This window comes from Ochlerotatus camptorhynchus, unplaced genomic scaffold (assembly GCF_037179485.1).
Source record: "Ochlerotatus camptorhynchus isolate MF236.1 unplaced genomic scaffold, CSIRO-AGI_Acam_v1.1 ptg000361l, whole genome shotgun sequence".
In the NCBI taxonomy this organism is placed as follows: Eukaryota; Metazoa; Arthropoda; class Insecta; order Diptera; family Culicidae; genus Ochlerotatus; species Ochlerotatus camptorhynchus.
Genome location: NW_027040849.1, coordinates 10,607,564 through 10,628,682, shown reverse-complemented (window position 1 = coordinate 10,628,682; position 21,119 = coordinate 10,607,564). Strand labels below are relative to the sequence as shown.

At 39.4% G+C, this 21,119-nt stretch overlaps 1 protein-coding gene across 2 annotated transcripts in view; it reads left to right on the top strand.

Moving 5' to 3' along the window:
- Positions 1 to 1,324: 1,324 nt before the first annotated feature.
- Positions 1,325 to 21,119, top strand: part of LOC135709480 (putative sodium-coupled neutral amino acid transporter 11) — a 141,955-nt gene continuing 122,160 nt past the window's right edge. The window contains exons 1-2 of one of the 2 annotated variants that reach the window (XM_065231845.1): positions 1,325 to 1,348; positions 1,481 to 2,121. In XM_065231845.1, coding sequence (XP_065087917.1) covers positions 2,059 to 2,121 — 63 coding nt within the window. In that variant the 5' untranslated portion in view covers positions 1,325 to 1,348; positions 1,481 to 2,058. Of the gene's footprint in view, positions 2,122 to 21,119 lie in introns of both variants that reach the window. The other variant, XM_065231844.1, reaches the window with a different exon arrangement.

The following is a 21,119-nucleotide window of genomic DNA, read 5'->3' as shown; positions in this document are numbered from 1 at the left end:
CGAAAATAAGAATTTTGTTAGGTATTTTACATTATATCTAAAACCGATGGTCGCCATATTCGATTCTAAAATGGCGTCCTACATCAATTTTCGACCTCTACTCGTCAAATATTGATATTCTCTGGGTATTTGACAGTGTTTCTAAAACAGATGGCCGCTATCTTGGATTACAAAATGGCGTCATGCCTCGATATTCGGACTCTACACGCCCCCTGGAAATACTCACATTGCACAACACCATATAGAATAGGCTTTCGAGCCATAGCATATTCAGGAAGTTCGCATGTACACTAGCGCCACTTAAAGAGAGAGTTCTGAACAAATATGAACATCATCCGAAAGACCGCGGTCATCTGAACAACTTTGCTGAAGACATTAACCTTCCAATGACCACGATCTCGAGATACAGCTTATACAGGAAGTTCATAAGCACAATAGCACCGCGTAGTGAGAGAGTTCTGAGCTAATATGACCACCATCCAAAAGGCCTTGGTCGCCTGAACAACTTGCGCCAGACAGCAACTTTTTATATGACCAGAACTACGAGATATTCTATGTTGGTCCCAAATTCCATACATTATAGTGCCCGTCATAAGTAATATGAAAGTGAAGCGCTTCTAGCGACCTAGTTCTCAATTAAACCTGAATCAAATGACACAGGCTTGTTGGTCTAACCCAGTACACTAACTTTGTCGAAGACAGTATAGCTTTATATATTGAAACAAATGAGATAATCCCCCACAGCCCCTATTAGTGAAAATCCCATAAGATGTGGGTATCCTTATTCGCGGTTCTTGAACATCCCATCACCATAATGTCAAACACCACGCGTCCACTTTACCCCCCAAACTGAAATACATCAGTGTGGGTGGGCGATTTGACTTGCAAACTTGAATGTCAAGTTCAAAACTTTTCCAAGCGTAACAATTTTCCACAGTTTCCATCCTTAGAACGTTCGCTCGTTTTCTCTCGGCTCCTTGCAATCTCTCACCTGACTCTCACCAAACTCTACACACTCTCTCTCTCTCTTTCTCTCTTTTTGTTCATAGGTGTAGAACCGTAACGAAAATGTTTATGTTGACATCCACACTCGCCACCTTCTCCGCATCGCCGTTGGTTTCAGTGTGGGTTGTTCTATCAAAACAGAGCAATAGACACATGCCATCAGCAGGTGGCGTTGAGTTAAAAGGTTAGAAGTGAGAGATAGCAACCAAATCGTCCTCTCGAGAGTGAGAGTACACCGTGCCCTTAAAATTATGCTGAGAGCATCAGGACAACTCTGTCGGTCCACTGGCTTTCCACCAGCATACTGCAGTGGATCCTTGTCGAAAGTGGACGTGTTATTCGGGTATCTCTTCCGGTCACTTTCCAGCAACACACCAGCTCACACCAAACATTTACATTCTTCACCTCACGGCACCACCCACTACAGAACCCGTTTTCACCCTCATCCATTTTCACCCTCTCCCTCGCATCGCAGACCACAAGTGAACTTCCGGAGATCTGCCATCTGATAGGAAACGGTGAATCCCGCATCATCTTACGCAAAACTAATTTTCCCGCATTGTAACAGCGTCGTGGAGTCCCGTGAGAAGTGAAGTGTACCTTTCCTTTGTGAAACCAGATCCGATTATTGCCCAACGAAGAAATTGTGCGAACGTTCGTGCGTGAAAGCGTGTGTCCCTCGGCGAGTACAAGTGCCGCGAGTAATGAGTGCACAATTTGGCCAGCATCCACGAAGCGGTTCCGGAAAGTGAAGACCAACTTTGTCCCTTCTCCTCGCTTTGAAAAGGAAGTTTCACACCTCCCGGCGGTGGCGGCGTTGGTGTCAGTCAGTAGTATTGGGTTTAATTTAGGTGCAATTTAATCCTCCGAACAAAGCGGATAATTAAGAGTGCGAGGAGCAGAGTTAAAGAACGGAAAATTTGGAAAGCAGCATACTGTCGACCCCCAGCCTGAATTCACGGAACGACTAACCCTTGGGAAATTTATCACCAACTACAAGCGTCGACGACCGACGATACGACAACAGCTGTCAGAAGAAGATCGCGACCAAGGATGGACGGTGCTGGGAATAAGAAGAACACCGTGTCGGAGTTCAGCTACATGTTGCAGAGACAAGTAAGTACCTACGGCGGAAATTCTACGAAGGATGCTTTACGTTTTCCAGTTTATTATTTTTTTTTTGCTGATGGCTTCTGTTTTGACGGAGGCATGGATTTATCGCTTCGTGAAATGTGGATTATACCATGGAAATGTCAGCGTTGCGTGGAATGGGAAGGAAATTTCACGGATGCTAAATGTTAATTAGCTTCACAGGTGCTGGTGCTGCTGGATGTGGGTGGTTTATGATTATTTAAATTGTAATATGATTAAAGACGAACTTTTCTAAGCAAAGTGTTGAATTGCGGATTCAAAATTTATGATTCGTTAAATTATTGTGAAGTACTGGGAAGGTTAAATTTCCATTCGCAATTAGATAAATTAAACAGAACAATCAACTGCTGTGCTTAGAAATTCGTGACATATTAAAAACCATTAATGGTACAGAGCTATTTTATAAGTTTGGGTGCCAATGGATTCATAATACAGTAAACTCTCTAAATCTCGATATTGAATGGACCATCGAGTTAAAGAAATATCGAGTTATAGAACAACAATCCCATAGGAAATCATTATGACATTTGTGGAGAACTAACTGTAGCTGTGTTGAATGACACATCTAGAACTCGCTCGAAGTTGTCCACACTTATTCGGGGTTTTCTGTCAAGAATGACTGTCAAACCTAGCTCGATAGACGTTAGTTTGTTCTTGTTCTTCTCTGAAATCCTCGAGGTCATACATCTAAATCTCGATAGAGTTAGACCTCCTAGAACTTATACGCACTAATAGTGCAAGCTGTTCCAATCACATCGAATTCGGTCGAACTTTGGCTGAAGTTGTTCCGATCTACAGTCAACTCTCCACAACTCGATGTCCACTAGCTCGATACCGAGTTATAGAACCATTTAAACATTAATTTTATGGCTACTGTTATAGCAATTTTGTATGAGATTGTTATTCTATAACTCGATAATTATATAACTCGCTGGTCCCTTAAATATCAAATTGTAAAGTGTTCACTGTATTTTGACCTATCAATAAACAATGCTAATATAAACAAATAAATTTCGTATGAAACTTGGATACGTTGAAAAAATATAAACTACGATCTACACTACTTCGAGGTTTAAGACAGAATTAATTTTTCAGCATTAAAAGCTATTGAACTGTCCTGAAAGTCCGAAGTCTTCCAGGTCCGAGATTCAGGATGGTGCTGCGTCGTCAGTTGGTGGCTCGTTGGTGTTGTTGCTACCAGCTATCGATGGTAAAGCTGTTTAGCCTAGCGACTTTCTGAATTCTTCAATTGTCACCGTCGTATTTAGAGATGGGTGGTTGGGGTTAACCTTGTTAACTTATATGCAGTACCGTACAAAAGTATGTAACATCGTGATTTTCGTTTCTCTCAGAAAAGTTCAATGAGCTGTAATTTTTCAGGATGTTAATCATAATTTCTTAGATTTTGGCTGATTCAAGGTATCGATATTGTTTTGGGCTTGATTTGATTAATCTAAAGGGTTTTCCATTAAACGTTTGCTATCTTTAAAGCATGAGCATGAGCATGATTGACCGCCCACGGTTGCTACTCTGTTATTACCAGATCAGCTGTAATTACACAAAGAACCAATAGACGATACCAGAGTTTTCCCATGATGATTCGCTGCATAAGATGGATTGCATTCTGACGGCGGTCAGCGTAGACGAAGAAACCATCCACAGACTAGGCTGCTGAGATACGAGCTGACCGATACGATTACGGTGCGGTGCGAAAGGTCAATCTTTTTACTGACCAGCAAGAAGAAGGTCGACTTCTTGAAGCAGATCGATAAGGACGGTGAGGAGAGCATTCCGTCGGTGAAGCTGTTGGTTCGGGATAAGAACGACAAAGACAAGACCAATTTTGAAAAGCTGCTGGAGACGATCAAGGGATCAAAGGATGGCAAAACGTTGGGCGTCCAAGGAAAACTTTCCCGGTGAATTCTGTGAATCGTGGCGAGCCTTCGTCAAGGACAAGAGCTTTAACACGGTGGACATCAGCGTCCCAATCGGGTACATCATGTGCTACAAGAAGGACTCCGAGGTTATCACCATGAAGGAAGCCTACCTGGTGACGATAAACGTATTCAACAAGATCACATGATGGAGATTATCGATGCTTTTAAGAAAGTAAAACATGCCAAACTGCCGGAGGGTGTCAAGCATGCTCTGATGGACAAAAGGTACGTCTCCGGTGTGGATACCAACTCGTTGGACATGTGCTACCCGGCGATTATCCAGTCGGGGGGCAATTACAGTTTGAAGTTAAGTGCATTCAGCGACTAGAACTATCTGCACTTCGGATAGATCATCTGTGCTCTTCGTGCGCGATATAAGTCCTACTGCTCCAATGTCGTCCAAACGTTGCTGATCAATCCGACGGAAACGATTCAGAAGCACTACACCTTTCTTCTCAATCTGGAAGAGGAACTGCTGAAGGTGATGATTCCGGGCAAGAAGCTCTCGGAGGGTTTTGATTGTGCCAAGAACGAGGATCCCACGCTAAGACGTTCGGTTTTGCGATCGGGTTGCATTTCCGGAAGAATTCTATCATAGTACCTCAACCAGTGATATTCAGTTTAAAAATTATATGTTAATTAGGTTGAGTGGAAGCAATAAAAATTCCGTGTGATTGTGCCGCGAAAAGTAGCTCGGTATTGTTCAAGTGAGTTTGGTTTGGTAGATGACCATTTGACGGATTGCTTGTGATTTGCTGCTAAAACGAACGGTCCCTGCATAATATTTCCATATCCATATTTCCGTAGCAAACCGCCACCACTGCGTGATCCAATCCATCAAAATTGTTCATGCATTCCGGTTCGTAGTACACTCCATTTGCGTAGTAGCTGAAAGACTTGTGACCGGCATCGATAGCAATCGACAGCCCTCATAAGCCTACATTTCGAATTTAAATGTGAACCGAAAAGTGAATTGCTAGTCTGTGTTCCTCTAGTATATTCAATTAGAGTATGTTTCTGAAATACACAGTCAAACAGTACGTAATGTTGTGAAGCGCTTCAATGACAGCTGTCTAGCAGTGCTCCCACTTTATTTAATGAACAATCTAATGCCTACGAGACTGTGCCGAAGGTGTACCGATGGATGTGCCCAAGCTGTGCCGAATCTACTTTCGGCACACTGTGCTTAGTGACTTACCCCTTGCCTGGGATAAATCTTAACGTAATTTCCCATCAAGACTAAGGCCAACAACATAGTAAAAGCGATTCGAAGTGATTCGATGTGTTGGTAATAAGCGAAGCGCTTGCGTGAAAGCTCCCGCTATGAGCGTTCTATGGGAATCGCCCAAACCTGTCATAGTGAAAGCGATGCTATGAGGTGTGCAGCGTTCAGCAATGCGACAAAGCTATTCGTGTTGTGTTTGACGCCTGCGAACGCAAATGGACTGATTCTATTGAGGAAAAATGGACACCAATATCCTTTTGGAACATCTGATTGCTCAAATAGAATACCCATATCCATTCTTGTGTAAGACCGAAACTTCTCTGGATATTTACGAAGATCTTCGTACAATCTGAAGAACTCTTTATCTTGCCTTCTATTTCGATTGATCGGGTGAACTGCCAACTCTCTTTCGTTGCTCATTACGACATTAATCGTGCTTGAGGAAGCGAAATATTCCTCATCGGATGAATCCATGTTGAATTGAAACAAATTTGAACAAATATTTTGCACTGCGAACGCGACTGTAATGTTTTCAAAAAACGCTTTCACTATGTCATAGGTTGCTCTGCTTGCCGCTTCATTTTGCTTTGCCAATTGCTATCGCATTGAATCGCTTTGAATCGCTTCTACTATGTTGTCGGCCTAAAACATGTGTATGAACCTGGATCGAGCAAAAGTCTTATTCTACCAACAATAATGCTTTTGTATTCCAAATGTTTCCAACAGTTTGCCCGCACGTTCAAAAGCAATATCGTACCTCATTAGAACAATAATATAGTTTTAATGAAACTTCAAACTTAATCTTAATACAATTAAAGCGCAGCACACGGATCACACGCGACTGAACATTATACAAAAAATAAAACTAGCGAACACCTACTGTAACAACGCATCGAAATCTAATCGACCGAGTGGCAAACCTGCATGTTTGATGACGGCGATCACGACATCACACACTTAAAACCTTACAAACAGATCAAACGCACCGGGAAGCAAACGAAAATCATGATACAAACCTCAACTGGAACACACTCACCAAATCAATACATGTATTTATCCCGACCACATACTGTCTAGGAGCGTATTCCAGAAGCTTCTATGCTTCTCTAACTAAATACACAGCTGAACGGCAACCTGGCAGAGCAAACCTTTTTTCATCTCACAAAACGACACGAAAACCATATTTTTTTCGTTTATTAACAAAAGCAATTACGCCCAAATATCAAAGTTCACCGGATATGATAAACTTCTCATCCATATCACCGATCAGCCACAGACCAAGCTCAAACAACGGCATTTTATTCCATTTCCCCTTCAAACCACTCCGTGCACAAGAACAATGATCATCACAAAAACCCAACAATAGATCGCGGTCGAGTCACACCGGCAACAAAGGAAGCGAGAGCACACCAAGCACCCAAGCAACAGGGGGAAAACAGCTGCACAAACCTTTCCAAACCAAATCATCGTGCTCGGGACACAAAACCAACAAAATGCGAGCACCGAAAAACTCCACACCAGCACAAAGACAGGCAGGATTAAAAAAAAAAACAAAAACAAAATAAAAGCACGCAGCGGAGCAAAACACAACCGTTCTCGAATGATACTCAAAGCGCTCTCACCATTAAGCGTTTGCTATCTTTAAAATTAAATGGCCGATGGAAAGGCCTATCAATAACATTATACAGCAAAAAAATAATTTTAATATTACATCCAAGAGGATGCACTTCAATCATGGCAAAAATCTCATGTAATTGTTATGGCCACAAAAATACAACATGCACTGTATTTAAGATAATTTTGTCCTTTTGGCAAGTAATATTACAGCATATTTTCGACACGATTGAAGTGCATCCTTTTTGATGTGATATCAAAATTATTTGTTTTTGCTGTGTATGTATGGAATATGACATCGTTCAAATGGCCACCTCAGCTTCGCTTGGTGGCTTGCATCCGAGAGGTCCAATTTTCCATGACTCTGGCTTGAGTAATGTTGGCTTTGATGGCATCGGTGGTTTGTGGCTTATTGGAATAGACCTGCGACGTAACATAACCCCACAAGAAAAAGTCTATCGGGCTTAAATCATACGATCTTGGTGGCCAGTTGACATCGCCTCCGCGCGAAATAACCATGCCCGGAAATCGCTTATGCAGAATATTGATTGCTTCGTGCGCTGTGTGGCACGTTGCACCGTCCTGTTGGAACCACATATCGTTCACATCTATATCGTTCACTTTAGGCCAGAAGAAGTCGGTAATCATCGACCTGTAGCGCTCTCCGTTGACGGTGATGGCCTCGCCAGCGTCGTTTTCGAAGAAGTACGGCCCGATGACGCCTTCGGCCCAAAACGCACACCAAACAGTGACTTTCTGGGGATGCATTGTCATTTGGTGGACCTCGTCTGGATTGGCCTTGCCCCAAATTCGACAATTCTGCTTGTTCACATACCCGTTCATCCATAAATGGGCCTCCAAAACCCAACCAGCGAACACCAGGTGCTTTCTATGATCGGTGAGCTTGAGCTCCTGGGTAAATTCGATCTTGTATGGATGCAGACCCAAGTCTGGACGTAGAATTCACCATGTTCTGCTACTCTTCTTTATAAAAAGATGTTAAGAGTATATCAATAATTTTGTCACAGACAGACAGACATAACGAATTGAATATTATTCATTGTAAAACATCATCGCTAAAACATTACCGCCATCTGTTGAGTACACTGTGGTGGGTACTACGCTGAACAGATGGCGGTAGTGTGTAAACTTCAAACGCAAGGGAATTGCCTATGCGCGCCACAGGTGGCAGTACTACCAACTGAGATACTTTTAAATTGACCGTTAAATGCTTGTTCGATGAACAACTTGTGAGTGTTATGTCTGTTTGTCTGTGATTTTGTTATCAAACATATGAAAATAAAAGTCTAAAAAAATTAAACTAATGGTTGACTAAAAGTAAATTGGTACGCCCCTCGCGTGCCTCTAGTGTTGAGAATCAAAAATCTTTGACAGTGGTTTGTTTACACTTCTATAGAAAACAACTGGTGCAAGTTTGATCAAAGTAGTCGATCGCGTTCAGAAATAACGTCAAATGGAACTCGAAAGAAGAAAAAATACTGTGCACAAACACCTGGTAAATCCGGATTGGTACGGTTCCAAGCTGGCTTAAGTGCTGAAGATGCTGAAAATAATAGTGTGTCGAGTGCTTAAAACCTACAAGGACACCCTGAGTGTGGAAAGGAATCAGCGGACCTACGAAAAACTGGAATCAGGGATCGTCAGCTGCGCTGCGTTAAAGCCAACCCCGGTCTTTCGATCCGAGATGTGGCCAGAAGGTACAACGCCAACTTTCAGACGGTGCGGAACATCCTTTCCAGGGAAGGATACAAGTCGTACAAAGCCAGTAAACATCCAAACCGACACATTAAGCAGAATTCCGTGGCCAATACGACCGTGTTTTGACGAAACACAAGGGCTGAACTTTGATCGATGACGAAACATACGTCAAACTCGATTTTAAGCAGCTTCCCGGTCAAAAGTTTTACATTGCGACTGGACGTGGGGATGTGCCGGAACCATTCGTCACATCCTCGACGATGACATACCAAGTTTACATCGAAGAATGCCTGAAAAGGCGTGTATTGCCGTTCGTCCGCAAGCATATGGGACAATTTATCTTTTGGCTCGATTTGGGCAGCTGCCACTACTCCAAGGAGATTCTGGAGTGGTATGCTGCCCACAAGATCGATTTTGTCCCCAAGCTAATGAATCCTCCGAATCATTATCTTAAGTAAATGTTGACTAACATACCTTTCCTATCCCTACCAGTTGTAAGGACGTGGCCAGGACAATCTTTAACTGTTGGAGCGGGATATATCTTTATCTGGGAGATAGTAATTATTTCCTACTTACTATCTGTCCAGTTACAGATATCCGTCTTGCTCTTAATAGTTTTAAATTCGTACCACCTACGATATTGTGCAACTTGTTCGATGCTCATGCTAATGCTAAAAGCTAATGAATCCTCCGAATCGCCCGGAATATCGACGAATTGAAAAATACTGAACAATTTCAAAGCAACGACTTCGACGGTGGGGCAGTCAAGGACACCCAGCAAATGCGGGCAAAATGGTAGAAATGCGCTGATTCCATGTCCGTTTCCACTGTGTGGGTGCTGATGGGCTCCATCAAGAGGAAGATTCGAGATTTCGTTCGAACTGAAGAAATGTAACCATCTAATGCTGTAACTTTGAAGTTATAATAAAAGTACTGTAAAGGAACCATTAATGGACTTTTAAAACTTATTGAATCACGAATTACAGGTCTTTTCGTGCGTACCAATTCACTTTTAGCCAGCCTTTATACACACAGCCGGGGTATCAAGTGAACCAGGAAAACCGGGAAAAAGTCGGGAATTTATTTTCACCACGAAAAACCGGGATAAAACCAGGAATTTCATAAGTCCACCAAGAAAATAATCTTGTTTGCATAATTTAAATGGGTTTTAAGTTTTATGTATGTCAAAGTTTCTATTTATAATCAGGTCAAAACAAACCATTTTGTTCAAGCTAAATCTTTCACACAACAAAACATTGATGAACAAAATTTACCCTGAGAATTTAGTAAATTTTGTTTTTATTTTTAATTTAATTTTTTCTCGAATCAATTGCATGCATGATTTGTGCTTAAATGATAGCAGACTTAAGCAGTGCCGACGCGTAACTACTTTGAAGTACCTGTTCAACATGTTCAATAAAAAAGTTATATTTCTAAAAACTTCAGATAAGGCCTTCGAACTTCATGCAAGTTCTACAAAATTCGGGAAAGTCTTACAAGTTTCAGGAAAATCCTGTGAACTACTGTGATGACCTATGACGGTCAGGAAATTTCTCCGAACCTTCAAAGAAGTTCTACAAATTTCAGAGAAGTCTTACGAACTTCAGGGAAGTCATTTAATGTTTGGGGAATTACTACGAATTTTACAGGATTTTTCTACAGATTTATTGTAAATTCTATGACATTTACACATTGTTTAAAACTTAAAACGATAATCCTATGTCACTTATGGATTTTTCCCGAGCTTCAGAGATGTCTTCAATACTGGTATACTTCCGCGATATTTAAGAAATTCCTGTGAATTTCAATAAACTCCGTACTTCAGGGAAGTCCTAAGATCTTAAAAAAAAGTCCTTCGAACTTCGGGGAAGTCACATTAAATTCAGGCAATACAAACTTCAGGAAAGACCTTAACGCTTCAGGGAAGTTCTACGAACTTTGGGGAGTTTCTATGAACTTCAGCAGTCAGTCTTTTTTAATAGTAAGCGTTATTAAACCAGCGTTGTTTATGAAATTTTTTAATCATATGATTTTGAAATCATGTTGTAATCAAAATTTCGCTAAATAAGATCCTTAATCGTTGACATTTTGCGGAAAATTTAATCAAACTGGAAATCCGCAAAATTGTTCGAAGCAAAGGTTTGTTTAAAGAGTCCTCATTCAAGTCACACTTCGCAATTTCAACTTGAGATTAACTAGCCCGTTGGCTAAAAATCTCAATAATAAAGTTAAAAAAAATCTGAGTCTAGTCCGTCGTATCTCAGCTTTTCTTTGTCATACACCCCTAAAATCGCTCATTTTAAGGGTTATCGCAAATGTTTCAGTGTCAATCGTAATTAATCTTGTAAGCAAAGATATTTTTGCAAAAACATGAATGAAAATGCTTTGCTGTTATAGTTTTAGCACATAGAAGGGAAATAGGCGCCATGATACGATGAAGTAGCGCGGCTCCCTACTAGCATCTTTACAGCAAACAATCAGATAAAGATTTCACGGCCATTCACAAGAACCTTAATACCTATTTTGGTTTGTGAAATTCCGCATTGCGCGAAGAATGGTGGTACAAGGATTCACTTTATTTTTGTTTAATTAAAAATTGTTTTTTAAACCAGGAAATTTCTAAATCATTGACCAGGAAAACCAGGAAAAAACCAGGAATTTCAAAATGGAAATTCACTTGCCACCCTGCACAGCTCACATAAATAGAACCCTGAAATTACTATCGTGATCGGTATTTTACTACCAAAATCTCAACAGCTGAAATTTCGGTAAAACATTGATCATTATTTTACAGCTTATTTTACTCATGTCAAAACGCGTTCCAGTTTATTCAAATAAACAAATCTTGCCATTTTGGTTAAGTTTTAGTTTTTTTAAACTTTAAATAAATTGAACTGAATTGCCTAAATTTTATCGAGCAGGGTAGCTGTTGAGATTTTGATAGAAATTAGCTAAATCGACGAAAATTTCTAGGTGTGCGGTTTTTCGTTTGATCGCTTTTGACATAAGACTACGTCTGTGATTTCTATATGGGGGTACACTTTGTGAAAACCAAAAATGGACCATGTAACGAAATTATGAAAGATTCTGAACGTTAATAACTCAGCTGCCCCTGGACCAATTTCACTAATTTTATAATCAAACGATCAGAAATATCTCCACGCATCGATAGCAATACTTTCGACTGTTGATTTAAACAAGAAACTATTGAAAAAGTGGTAAATGTCAAGCATTGTCCAAAAACGTCGACATAACTAACAAATCTACCAATTACGTACATGCATACGCTGCTTCCCCAAGACAGTCATCAGAGATTCGTTTCTAGACGAAACATGTCGATTTAACATTGCTGACTCCTCAACACAGTCATCAGAGATTCGTTAGTAGATGAATACATTCGAAGTGGCATTCGCCTCCGATCTTCGGCCGTCTGTGAATAGGGAGAAAGCAATGGCGTAACATGTTGCACACTCTTCGCCATATTCAGAATCACACGCTCCAACGACCACACAAAATGCTGTCCAGAGTTGTAATCTTGTAACCAAACTTGGAAGCAGGGAAGCAAGCGATGCTTTTCATCAACTTTCAGTTTCGTCAATAACTAGACGGAAAACACATTCATTGATGCGTTTGTTGTTCTGGATGATAGAAGAGCATAACAGAAATAGTGCGAGATAGGTTAGTGAAGCCATGGTCATCGAAAGAGGAAATCGATGAAGAGAATTGACTTTCACCCCTCTACCTCTAAGATCCTTAATTCAGTCGTCATCATAGCAATGAAAACTAGCATCGCACCGCTTTTGGTTCTGGGTTACACTTGCTGGTTGCAATTCTGCTGTTCGAAGGACCACCAAAAAACATGAAATTACACTATTTTCTAGAGGTGCCTTAAAGTCCAATTATTCGATTAACGATTAATCTTAAAGATTTTTCAATTATTCGAGCGCGTAACCGACATCCCTTCTTATTTCTACTCATTTGATTTAGCGCAGTAGAGAAAATAAATAAAAGTACTAATTTATCTGAACAGGCATAGAGAAGAACCATGACGTGAAACACGATCATACATTTTGTCGAAAAAAGTTTTACCGTCTGTCTACTAAAGGCTAAGATTTACCAACTTGTTGAGAGAAGGAGTTTAATGTGAAAAACCAAAAAGAGGAGGAGATTTAGCGGGGTAGACACTGATATTCTGCGGCCTTCCAACCTGTCGCAGACACCAGTACAACCCCTGCCCAGCAGCAGACGGGCCGAGACTCTTGCGAGTGCCCAACCATTGAACCGAAGAATATGGGATTGTCCGGTCCGATTTGCTGATCCAGCTGCCTACACGTCATCATCATCTTCCAAAGACTTTAAGTCTATACTACCATCGGCCCTTTTCAGGGCCACCAAGATTTTCCAAAAGAGTTAAATTTCTGAACCTGTCCCAACTAAAATTCATATCAAAAGGTTCTTATCAGGGCAAGTCCTACTTAAGAGAATTAATAGAGAGAATCCCGCTCAAATTCCTATTCCTACACAAAACAAGAGCTCCTGCTGCGGTTAACAAATAACATTTATTATATAAGACCACGTAGTCCTACGTCACCATTGCGTACAACCCCATAGGGCTGTCCCTTGTAGTTTTTTATTTGCATTTCGCAGAGATTAACCAACCGATGGCTGAAAGTCTCTTTAATAAAGAAAGAAGAAGGAGAGAGGATTTACATTTCGGAATGAGTATAACTACCATTACATAAATGGCCCACATGACCTTGATAATCAATAAACAGTCATCTTCGCAATTTCTCATTTGGGACACATTAGTTGATAGCAATGTGCACTGTTTATGCATCTTACAACCAAAAATTGAACACCCCTGCCCGCAGCACTGTTCTAGAAGAATTTTCGAGCACTCTGCAGATTATCTTACCTAGGCACATCATTTATCATTCCAAACGATTTCATTATTCAGGTTCACCTGAAACAAAAAAATACTGAACAAGATAAAACACAGGACCACTTCAATAATCAACGTCGTTATTTTTCATTGCTTGACAACCACACTTCATCAGTGACGAGCACGACCGGATCAGACGGCAACTGTGAGAGAAAGCTCGCGCATCATTTGCTATAAACGCACCCCCAACCCGAGGGTTATCACCTCTTGGGGGAATTCCTCCCACGCCTGAATGTTTGTGGTACATATCACCAACGACGTCATCATTGTCGCACACGTAAGATGTCAGCAGGCAATTTCTCACTCAAACAAATTTCACCAACTCTCATCAAATCGGAACGACACGGTGAAACTCGCCGCTCAAAGGTCGATGCGAGAATGCGAGTCACTTCCATTCATGCTCGTCAAGCAATTTGTCTAGTTCACCCCCCACCAACAACAGGTTATACCTTAAAGACTATGTCCTATCACGCACCGGACCGGAACCACTTTCCGAGGATAGAAATCACAATCACCATTACCGTCTTCATGTACTTACAGTACCGGACAAAAGTATATCAAAATTCAAAGAGCTTTAACTTTTCCGGATGTACATGGCGTTTTCTAAAATCTTGGCTACTGGTAAGTCAAATATGCACATATCGGTAAAACTTCGAGCTTGATTGACAGAATCTGTATGAAGTATGAGCAATTATCCTACCGATTTGATTGTGGTGGTGTGAATTATACTCCAACAGTTTCAGTGATATTGAAGCGCTCTTCTTAACAAACCATCCTGTAGAATGATGTTAAGTATTGCGAATTGCGTTATTCGATTTGTTGGATCGTATCGTTGGAAGGAGATTCTTAAATTCCCGTGGATTTCGCGTAAGTGTCTCTGCTTAAGGCTCCGCCATTTCGTTTTAGGCCCATCATACAGCGATATTGTGAATTCAGATCGGTAGCTCAAATTGATCTTGCTATTAAGGGTAATTTAATTTGTATTGCTACAAAGGGTACACGTCTTCATTTTGAAATATTCTTCAATCACCATCATTGGTTTATACATACATTCTCATATTATTAATACAAAAATTTAACACTTGTATTTCATGATTTTAGAACGAAAACTTCCTGGGTAAAATATATTCACTGCATTTACTTACTTGTGTTCTTCGAAGCTTAGCACAATAACACACAATCGAATACACAAAATCCAACTAACAGGGTTGATGGCAGCAATGCACGTAGCCTGATATTCGCTTTCCCGCTCAGGGGTGTAAACAAACTTACATACAGCGAAATCTGGCAGTGTGAATGTTTTGTCTGCTACATTCTTATGCACTACATAGTGTGACATCACATTTGCTGTTGTATTGAAATGAAGGAAGAAAAGAGATGGTTAAATTTTCCTCACCATACCAGCTGATATTAATGAAACATGGGCAGTTTTGGCGTGGGGACATGTACTTCCAATGAATTTTACCCATACATTTAGAAAATGATGATCGAAGAATATTTCAAAAAGAAGAAGTAAACAAATTATTTACCCTTTGTAGAACCTTAAGTGGAGCTGCATACAAAACACGATCTTCGAAGGGATGGTGGCTATCTTACATACATGCATACAAAAGGCTTTTTAGACACGACGTTGAAGGAGTGTACGGTAGGAAAATCTTTTGTTTTTCTCTTTTTTTTAACTCTTTATTTGTTTCAAATTCAAAATAAATTACATTTCATTTTTAACCTAGGTGCTACAGTAACTTACCAGCCTTAATTGTTATGATATATATCTAAGTATTTTTACATTGTTCCTGTCTTGGCAATTCAGTATTTTAAACAGGTTTTTTAAACCTGCATGTCAGTATAACAATTGATATCTTAAAACTAAAAACTAAAACTAAATCTTATCTAAGTATAAAGGGAGTTAATCGCTGCAATTGAAGATTGCAATGATTTTTGCCTGAAATTATTAATTATTTTGTTGGACATTTATTCTAAAGTCTCAACATTCGAAATTCTATGTACCTCGGTAGTACTGTACCAGAGAAGCAACTTCAAAATCATCTTCAGAACTTTGTTCTGAATCCTTTGAAGAGCTTTTTTCCTGGTAGTGCAACAACTAGACCATATTGGCACAGCGTAAAGCATGGCCGGTCTAAAAACTTGTTTAAATATTAGAAGTTTATTCGTCAGGCAAAGTTTGGATTTCCTGTTTATAAGAGGATACAAACATTTTATATATTTGTTACATTTGGCTTGAATGCCCTCAATGTGATCTTTAAAAGATAATTTTTGGTCAAGTATTAATCCAAGATATTTCACTTGTTTTGACCAGGAAATTGGAACTCCGTTGATAGTGACTACTACTAGGTTTCAAAAACGAAGCTCTAGGTTTATGTGGAAATATTATAAGTTGAGTTTTGGAAGCGTTGGGAGAAATCTTCCATTTTTGTAAATAAGAAGAGAAAATATCTAAACTTTTCTGCAGTCTGCTGCAAATAACACGAAGACTTCTTCTTTTAGCGGAAATGCCTGTGTCATCAGCGAAAAAAGATTTGTGGCAACCCTGAGGCAAATCAGGGAGGTCCGAAGTGAAAATGTTATAAAATATAGGCCCAAGAATGCTACCCTGAGGAACTCCTGCTCTAACAGGCAGTCGATTGGATTTGGAATTTTGATAATTTACCTGCAGAGTTCTGTCAGTTAAATAATTTTGAACTAATTCCATAATATAAAGTTTAAAATTAAACTTTTTCAATTTAGCAATCAAACCTTCATGCCAAACACTGTCGAATGCTTTTTCTATGTCTAGAAGAGCAACTCCAGTTGAGTGGCCTTCAGATTTGTTTGAACGAATTAAATTGGTAACTCTTAAGAGTTGATGAGTAGTTGAATGCCCATGGCGAAATCCAAACTGCTCATCTGCAAAAATTGAGTTCGTATTGATGTGAAGCATCATTCTATTTAAAATTATCTTTTCAAAAAGTTTACTTATTGAACGGTAGCTAGCAGCTTCAGCTGGATTTTTATCCAGCTTCAAAATTGGAACAACTTTTGCATTTTTCCATTTATCCGGAAAGTATGCCAAATGGAAACATCTGTTAAATAATTTTACCATAATATTACTCTCTGTGAGTTTTTTGATGAGGATATAGAAAATTCCATCATCACCTGGAGCTTTCATATTTTGAAACTTTTTAGTTATAGACCTTACTTCGTCCAAATCAGTCCTCCAGGAATCATCAAAAATATTTTCCCGAGAGAAAATATTCAGAAAATCCCGAGCAACCTGATTCTCAATAGGACTAGTAAGACCCAAACTGAAATTATGGGAACTCTCGAATTGCTTAGCAAGTTTCTGAGATTTTTCCAAATTTGTGATCAAAATTTTACCACCTTCTTTAAGCGCTGGAATAGGCTTTTGAGGTTTTTTCAAAAATTTTGTGAGTTTCCAAAAGGGTTTGGAACTCGGGTCTAATTTGGAAACATTATTTTCAAAAGTTTTGTTCCTCAGGGCAGAGAATCGCTTTTTAATTTGTTTTTTGCAAATCCCGCCAGATAACTTTCATGGCAGGATCACGTGTTCTTTGATATTGTCTCCTACGGACATTTTTAAGACAGATCAAGAGCTGAAGATCGCCGTCTATTATAATTGAATCGAATTTAACCTCGCATTTTGGTACTGAGGCAGCTCTTGCTTCAACTATAGAAGTAGTCAGAGATTCAAGAGCATAATTAATTTCATCTTTGGTTTGCAAAGGAATGTTTGGATCGAAGTTATATTCCATAAATCTTTGATATTGCTCCCAATCAGCTCTGTGGTAATTGAAAATAGAGCTGTTGGGATTACAAATTATTTCTTGGGATATTTCAAAAGTTACTGGAAGGTGATCAGAACCGAAGTCAGCATGAGTAACCAATTGGCTACAAAGTTGACATGAATCAGTTAAGACCAAATCAATAGTTGAGGGATTTCTTGCAGAAGAAAAGCATGTTGGGCTGTTTGGATATTGAATAGTGTAATAACCTGCAGAACAATCATCAAACAGAATATTACCATTGGAATTGCTTTGAGCATTATTCCATGAGCGGTGTTTTGCATTAAAATCACCAATAATGAAGAATTTAGACCTATGACGGGTAAGTTTCTGGAGGTCACCCTTGAGAAAATTCTTTTTCTGGCCTACGCATTGGAATGGCAAATAGGCAGCTATAAACGTAAGTTGTCCAAATTTTGTTTCAACAGAAACTCCCAAAGTTTCAAAAACTTTTGTTTCAAATGAAGAAAGAATTTTATGTTTGATTCGTCTATTAACAATGATGGCAACGCCACCACATGGTCCATCAAGATGATCATTTCTATAAATTAAATAATTTGAGTCCTTCTTAACCTTATGGTCAGGTTTAAGGAACGTTTCAGTTATAACGGCAATATGCACGTTATGAACTCTCAAAAAGTTAAATAGCTCGTCTTCATTATCTTTAAGAGATCGGGCATTGAAATTTAAAATGTTTAAAGCTTTAAAATCCATTGCTGAATTTTAAAGTCATGACAATATTATTAGCAAATTTTATTCCAGTTTGAATAGCATCAAACATGGAGTTAGATTTAAGCATATCAGAAATCATGTCAATTAATGAATTCTGTAAAAATTCCATTTTAGGGGCAGTAATGCTTCCTAAGTCAAAATTGTCAAAATTGTCAAAATTTCCGTTAGAATGTTGGTTAGTATTTTGATTTCTACCCGCTGCAATAGCAGCATAGGTAGCTCCATTAACTCGCTGAACATTGTTAGCAGCGAGTGGAGTAGGTAGAGATGAAACATTTGAAGGAGGGGTGATATTTGTACCTACTGGTACGAATGTAAAATTTGTTCCTCGCTGACCGTTGTTAACAGCAGAGGAATTTGTACATGGTCGGAAACGTGGAGCGTTTCCTACCTGACGGTTAGAACGAGATTGTAGGATCGCTTTGCGAGTCTTACATTCCCAAAAATTGGATTTGTGGTTTTCACCACAATTTGAACATTTAAATTTCTTAGGATCTTCCTTCACAGGACAGTCGTCCTTTGCGTGAGAGGAATCACCACAATTCATGCATTTAGCTGACATGTAGCAATTTTTAGTTCCGTGACCCCATCCCTGGAACTTACGGCACTGGGTGAGGTTTTGGAAATTTCCTCCAGTCTTCCTGAAGTGTTCCCACTTCACTCGGACATGGAGCATAAGGCTAGCTTTTTCAAAGGTCTTAAGGTTGTTTAGTTCACTAGACTTGAAGTGAACTAAATAAAAATAATTAGAAATCCCGTTGCGCGAATCGCCAGGACGGGATTTCATTTTCATTTTGATTACTTGGAGTGGCACAACTCCAAGTAATTTTGCCAGTTCATCTTTGATCTGATCCAGGGATTCACCACTGGGCAGTCCTTTCATGACAACCTTGAACACACGTTCAGTTTTGGTGTCGTAAGTAAAAAAATTGTGCTTCTTCTCAGTAAGATACTTGAGAAGACATTTAAATTCGTCCAAGGTTTCAGCCAATACATGGCATTCACCCCGACGTCCAATTTGTAGTGAAAACTTAACTTTCACGAAATTCAAAAGTTCCATGCGAAGAGCATGAAAATCGGAAGTGGTTATCACAATAGGGGGAATCTTTTCCTTCTTGGCATTAAGCCGGGAAAGTTTACTAGAATTTTTCTTGGCATGATGGATCATTCTCATCGTCCGTGTGCAAATCAAATTGATTACTCAAATTAATTTCATCAGAAGGGGATCAAGAGTTTGCCCCTTTCTTTTGCGTTTAAGCGCCATGGCGGCAGTAAATTTTTATCCAAATCGACTTCCAAGCAGATTACTATAAGAATCTGAAGGATCGAAGAGGAATTTTCCAAATCGATATCCAAGAAGGATTACCTCGGGTAGGGTCCAAACAAGGATCGAAGAGGAATAAGAGTTGAACAAGGTAGAAATTTTTTTTACAGGTTGAGCACTGAAAAGTGCTGTTTAAATTTGTTGTAGCTTTAGGTAGTAGTAACACTTCCTTAAGCAAAAAGCAAATAGATCCGCACGGCAAGAGAGCACGATGCGGACTGTTTTGTTTTTCTCTATTTTTACCATCTCTGGGGTAAAGAACGGGTGACCTTTGTTACTTACGAGAAAGTGGAAGAGGGGGGTAAGGCAGTAATGACGGTCGCTAGTAGCGGCGACCTTGGAGGGTGAAGGGAGCAATGGCCAAGGTTAGGCCAAGGTTAGGCCAAGGTTAGGCCAACGTGCTGCAATGCTACTTAATGATTCAATTAGTTTCTACAGTGATTCTACAATGTCCGGGCTAAATCCAATCTTTTCAAAATTGGTTTAAAATATTTAGAAGAGAGTCCAAATTAGAAACAATTCTGGAAATTCCTAATTGAGGTGACATTTTTCAAAGCAGATTAGGCGAATAAGTCATCAACACTTTTCTAACTGAGTCGAAACTTTTCTGTTATGTGATTCAATCCTTTTTAAAGTTGTCAAAGCTTTCGTGAAGTGATCCAACATATCCCGAACCTAAGCTTTAAAAAATTGGTTTCGCATTTTCTGGAGTGAGGCCACATTAACTGATTTAATCTCTTTCCTAAATGAATTCAAGGTTTCCAGCATTGATTCAACTTTTTCCGAACTAAATCCAAACTTGTCAGGACGGGTTTAACATTTTCCTAAGTAAGCCCCAGGTTTTTGTCAACTGTTTTGGCATTTGTCAAGGACACAATCTAGTTTAGATCATCTAGCCTAAAAGTGTAGAGAGTTTTCCGAAGAGAACCCACACTTTTTTGGCTTCTATTATCAAACGGAGTCGAACCTTTTCTGAAGTGGTGTAATACCTTCTTCAGGTAGTCCAAACTTTTCTGTTGAGTGATTGAATTATATTTCATGTTAGTCTGAGGTTGAGTGATTTAACTAATTTTTAACGTAGTTTCCGCTCCCTTAGCCCCTTTCCCGTTCTTTTGAGATTCACATCGTTTGAAAATTACGCTGAGATTTTACAGAATGAAACTTCGTGTGTTAATACCTGATGGTAGATTTTTTTGAAGGCAGCTTGGATTTCAATTCTATCGTTTGAAATTTATGCTTGATATTTATAGAATGGAACCTGCTGAATCCGTACGTGAAGGACCAACCAGGTTAATATTCATAAAAGTAGGTATTTTCATAGAAATATGATATTTCTGTTTTACCGAACTGAATTTTGGCTCCTATCTTTGAAAAATAGTCTTGTATTTTATAGAATAGAACTTTCTGAATCCATACGTGAGGGTTGAATTTCTCAATTTTTGAGAAAACCGTGGTTAAATTCACAGAAGGACGTATTTTCATAGAAACTATGATTTTCTGTTCTGCCAAGTTGAATTTCGGCTCCGATATTTGAAAAATAGACGTGGATGTTATATAATGAACCTAGTTGAATCCATACGTCAGGGTTGAATTTTTGAATTCTTGTGAAAACCGAGTTTAAATTAACAAAAATACGTACTTTTATGGAAGTTCGGGTTTCCTGTTCAGC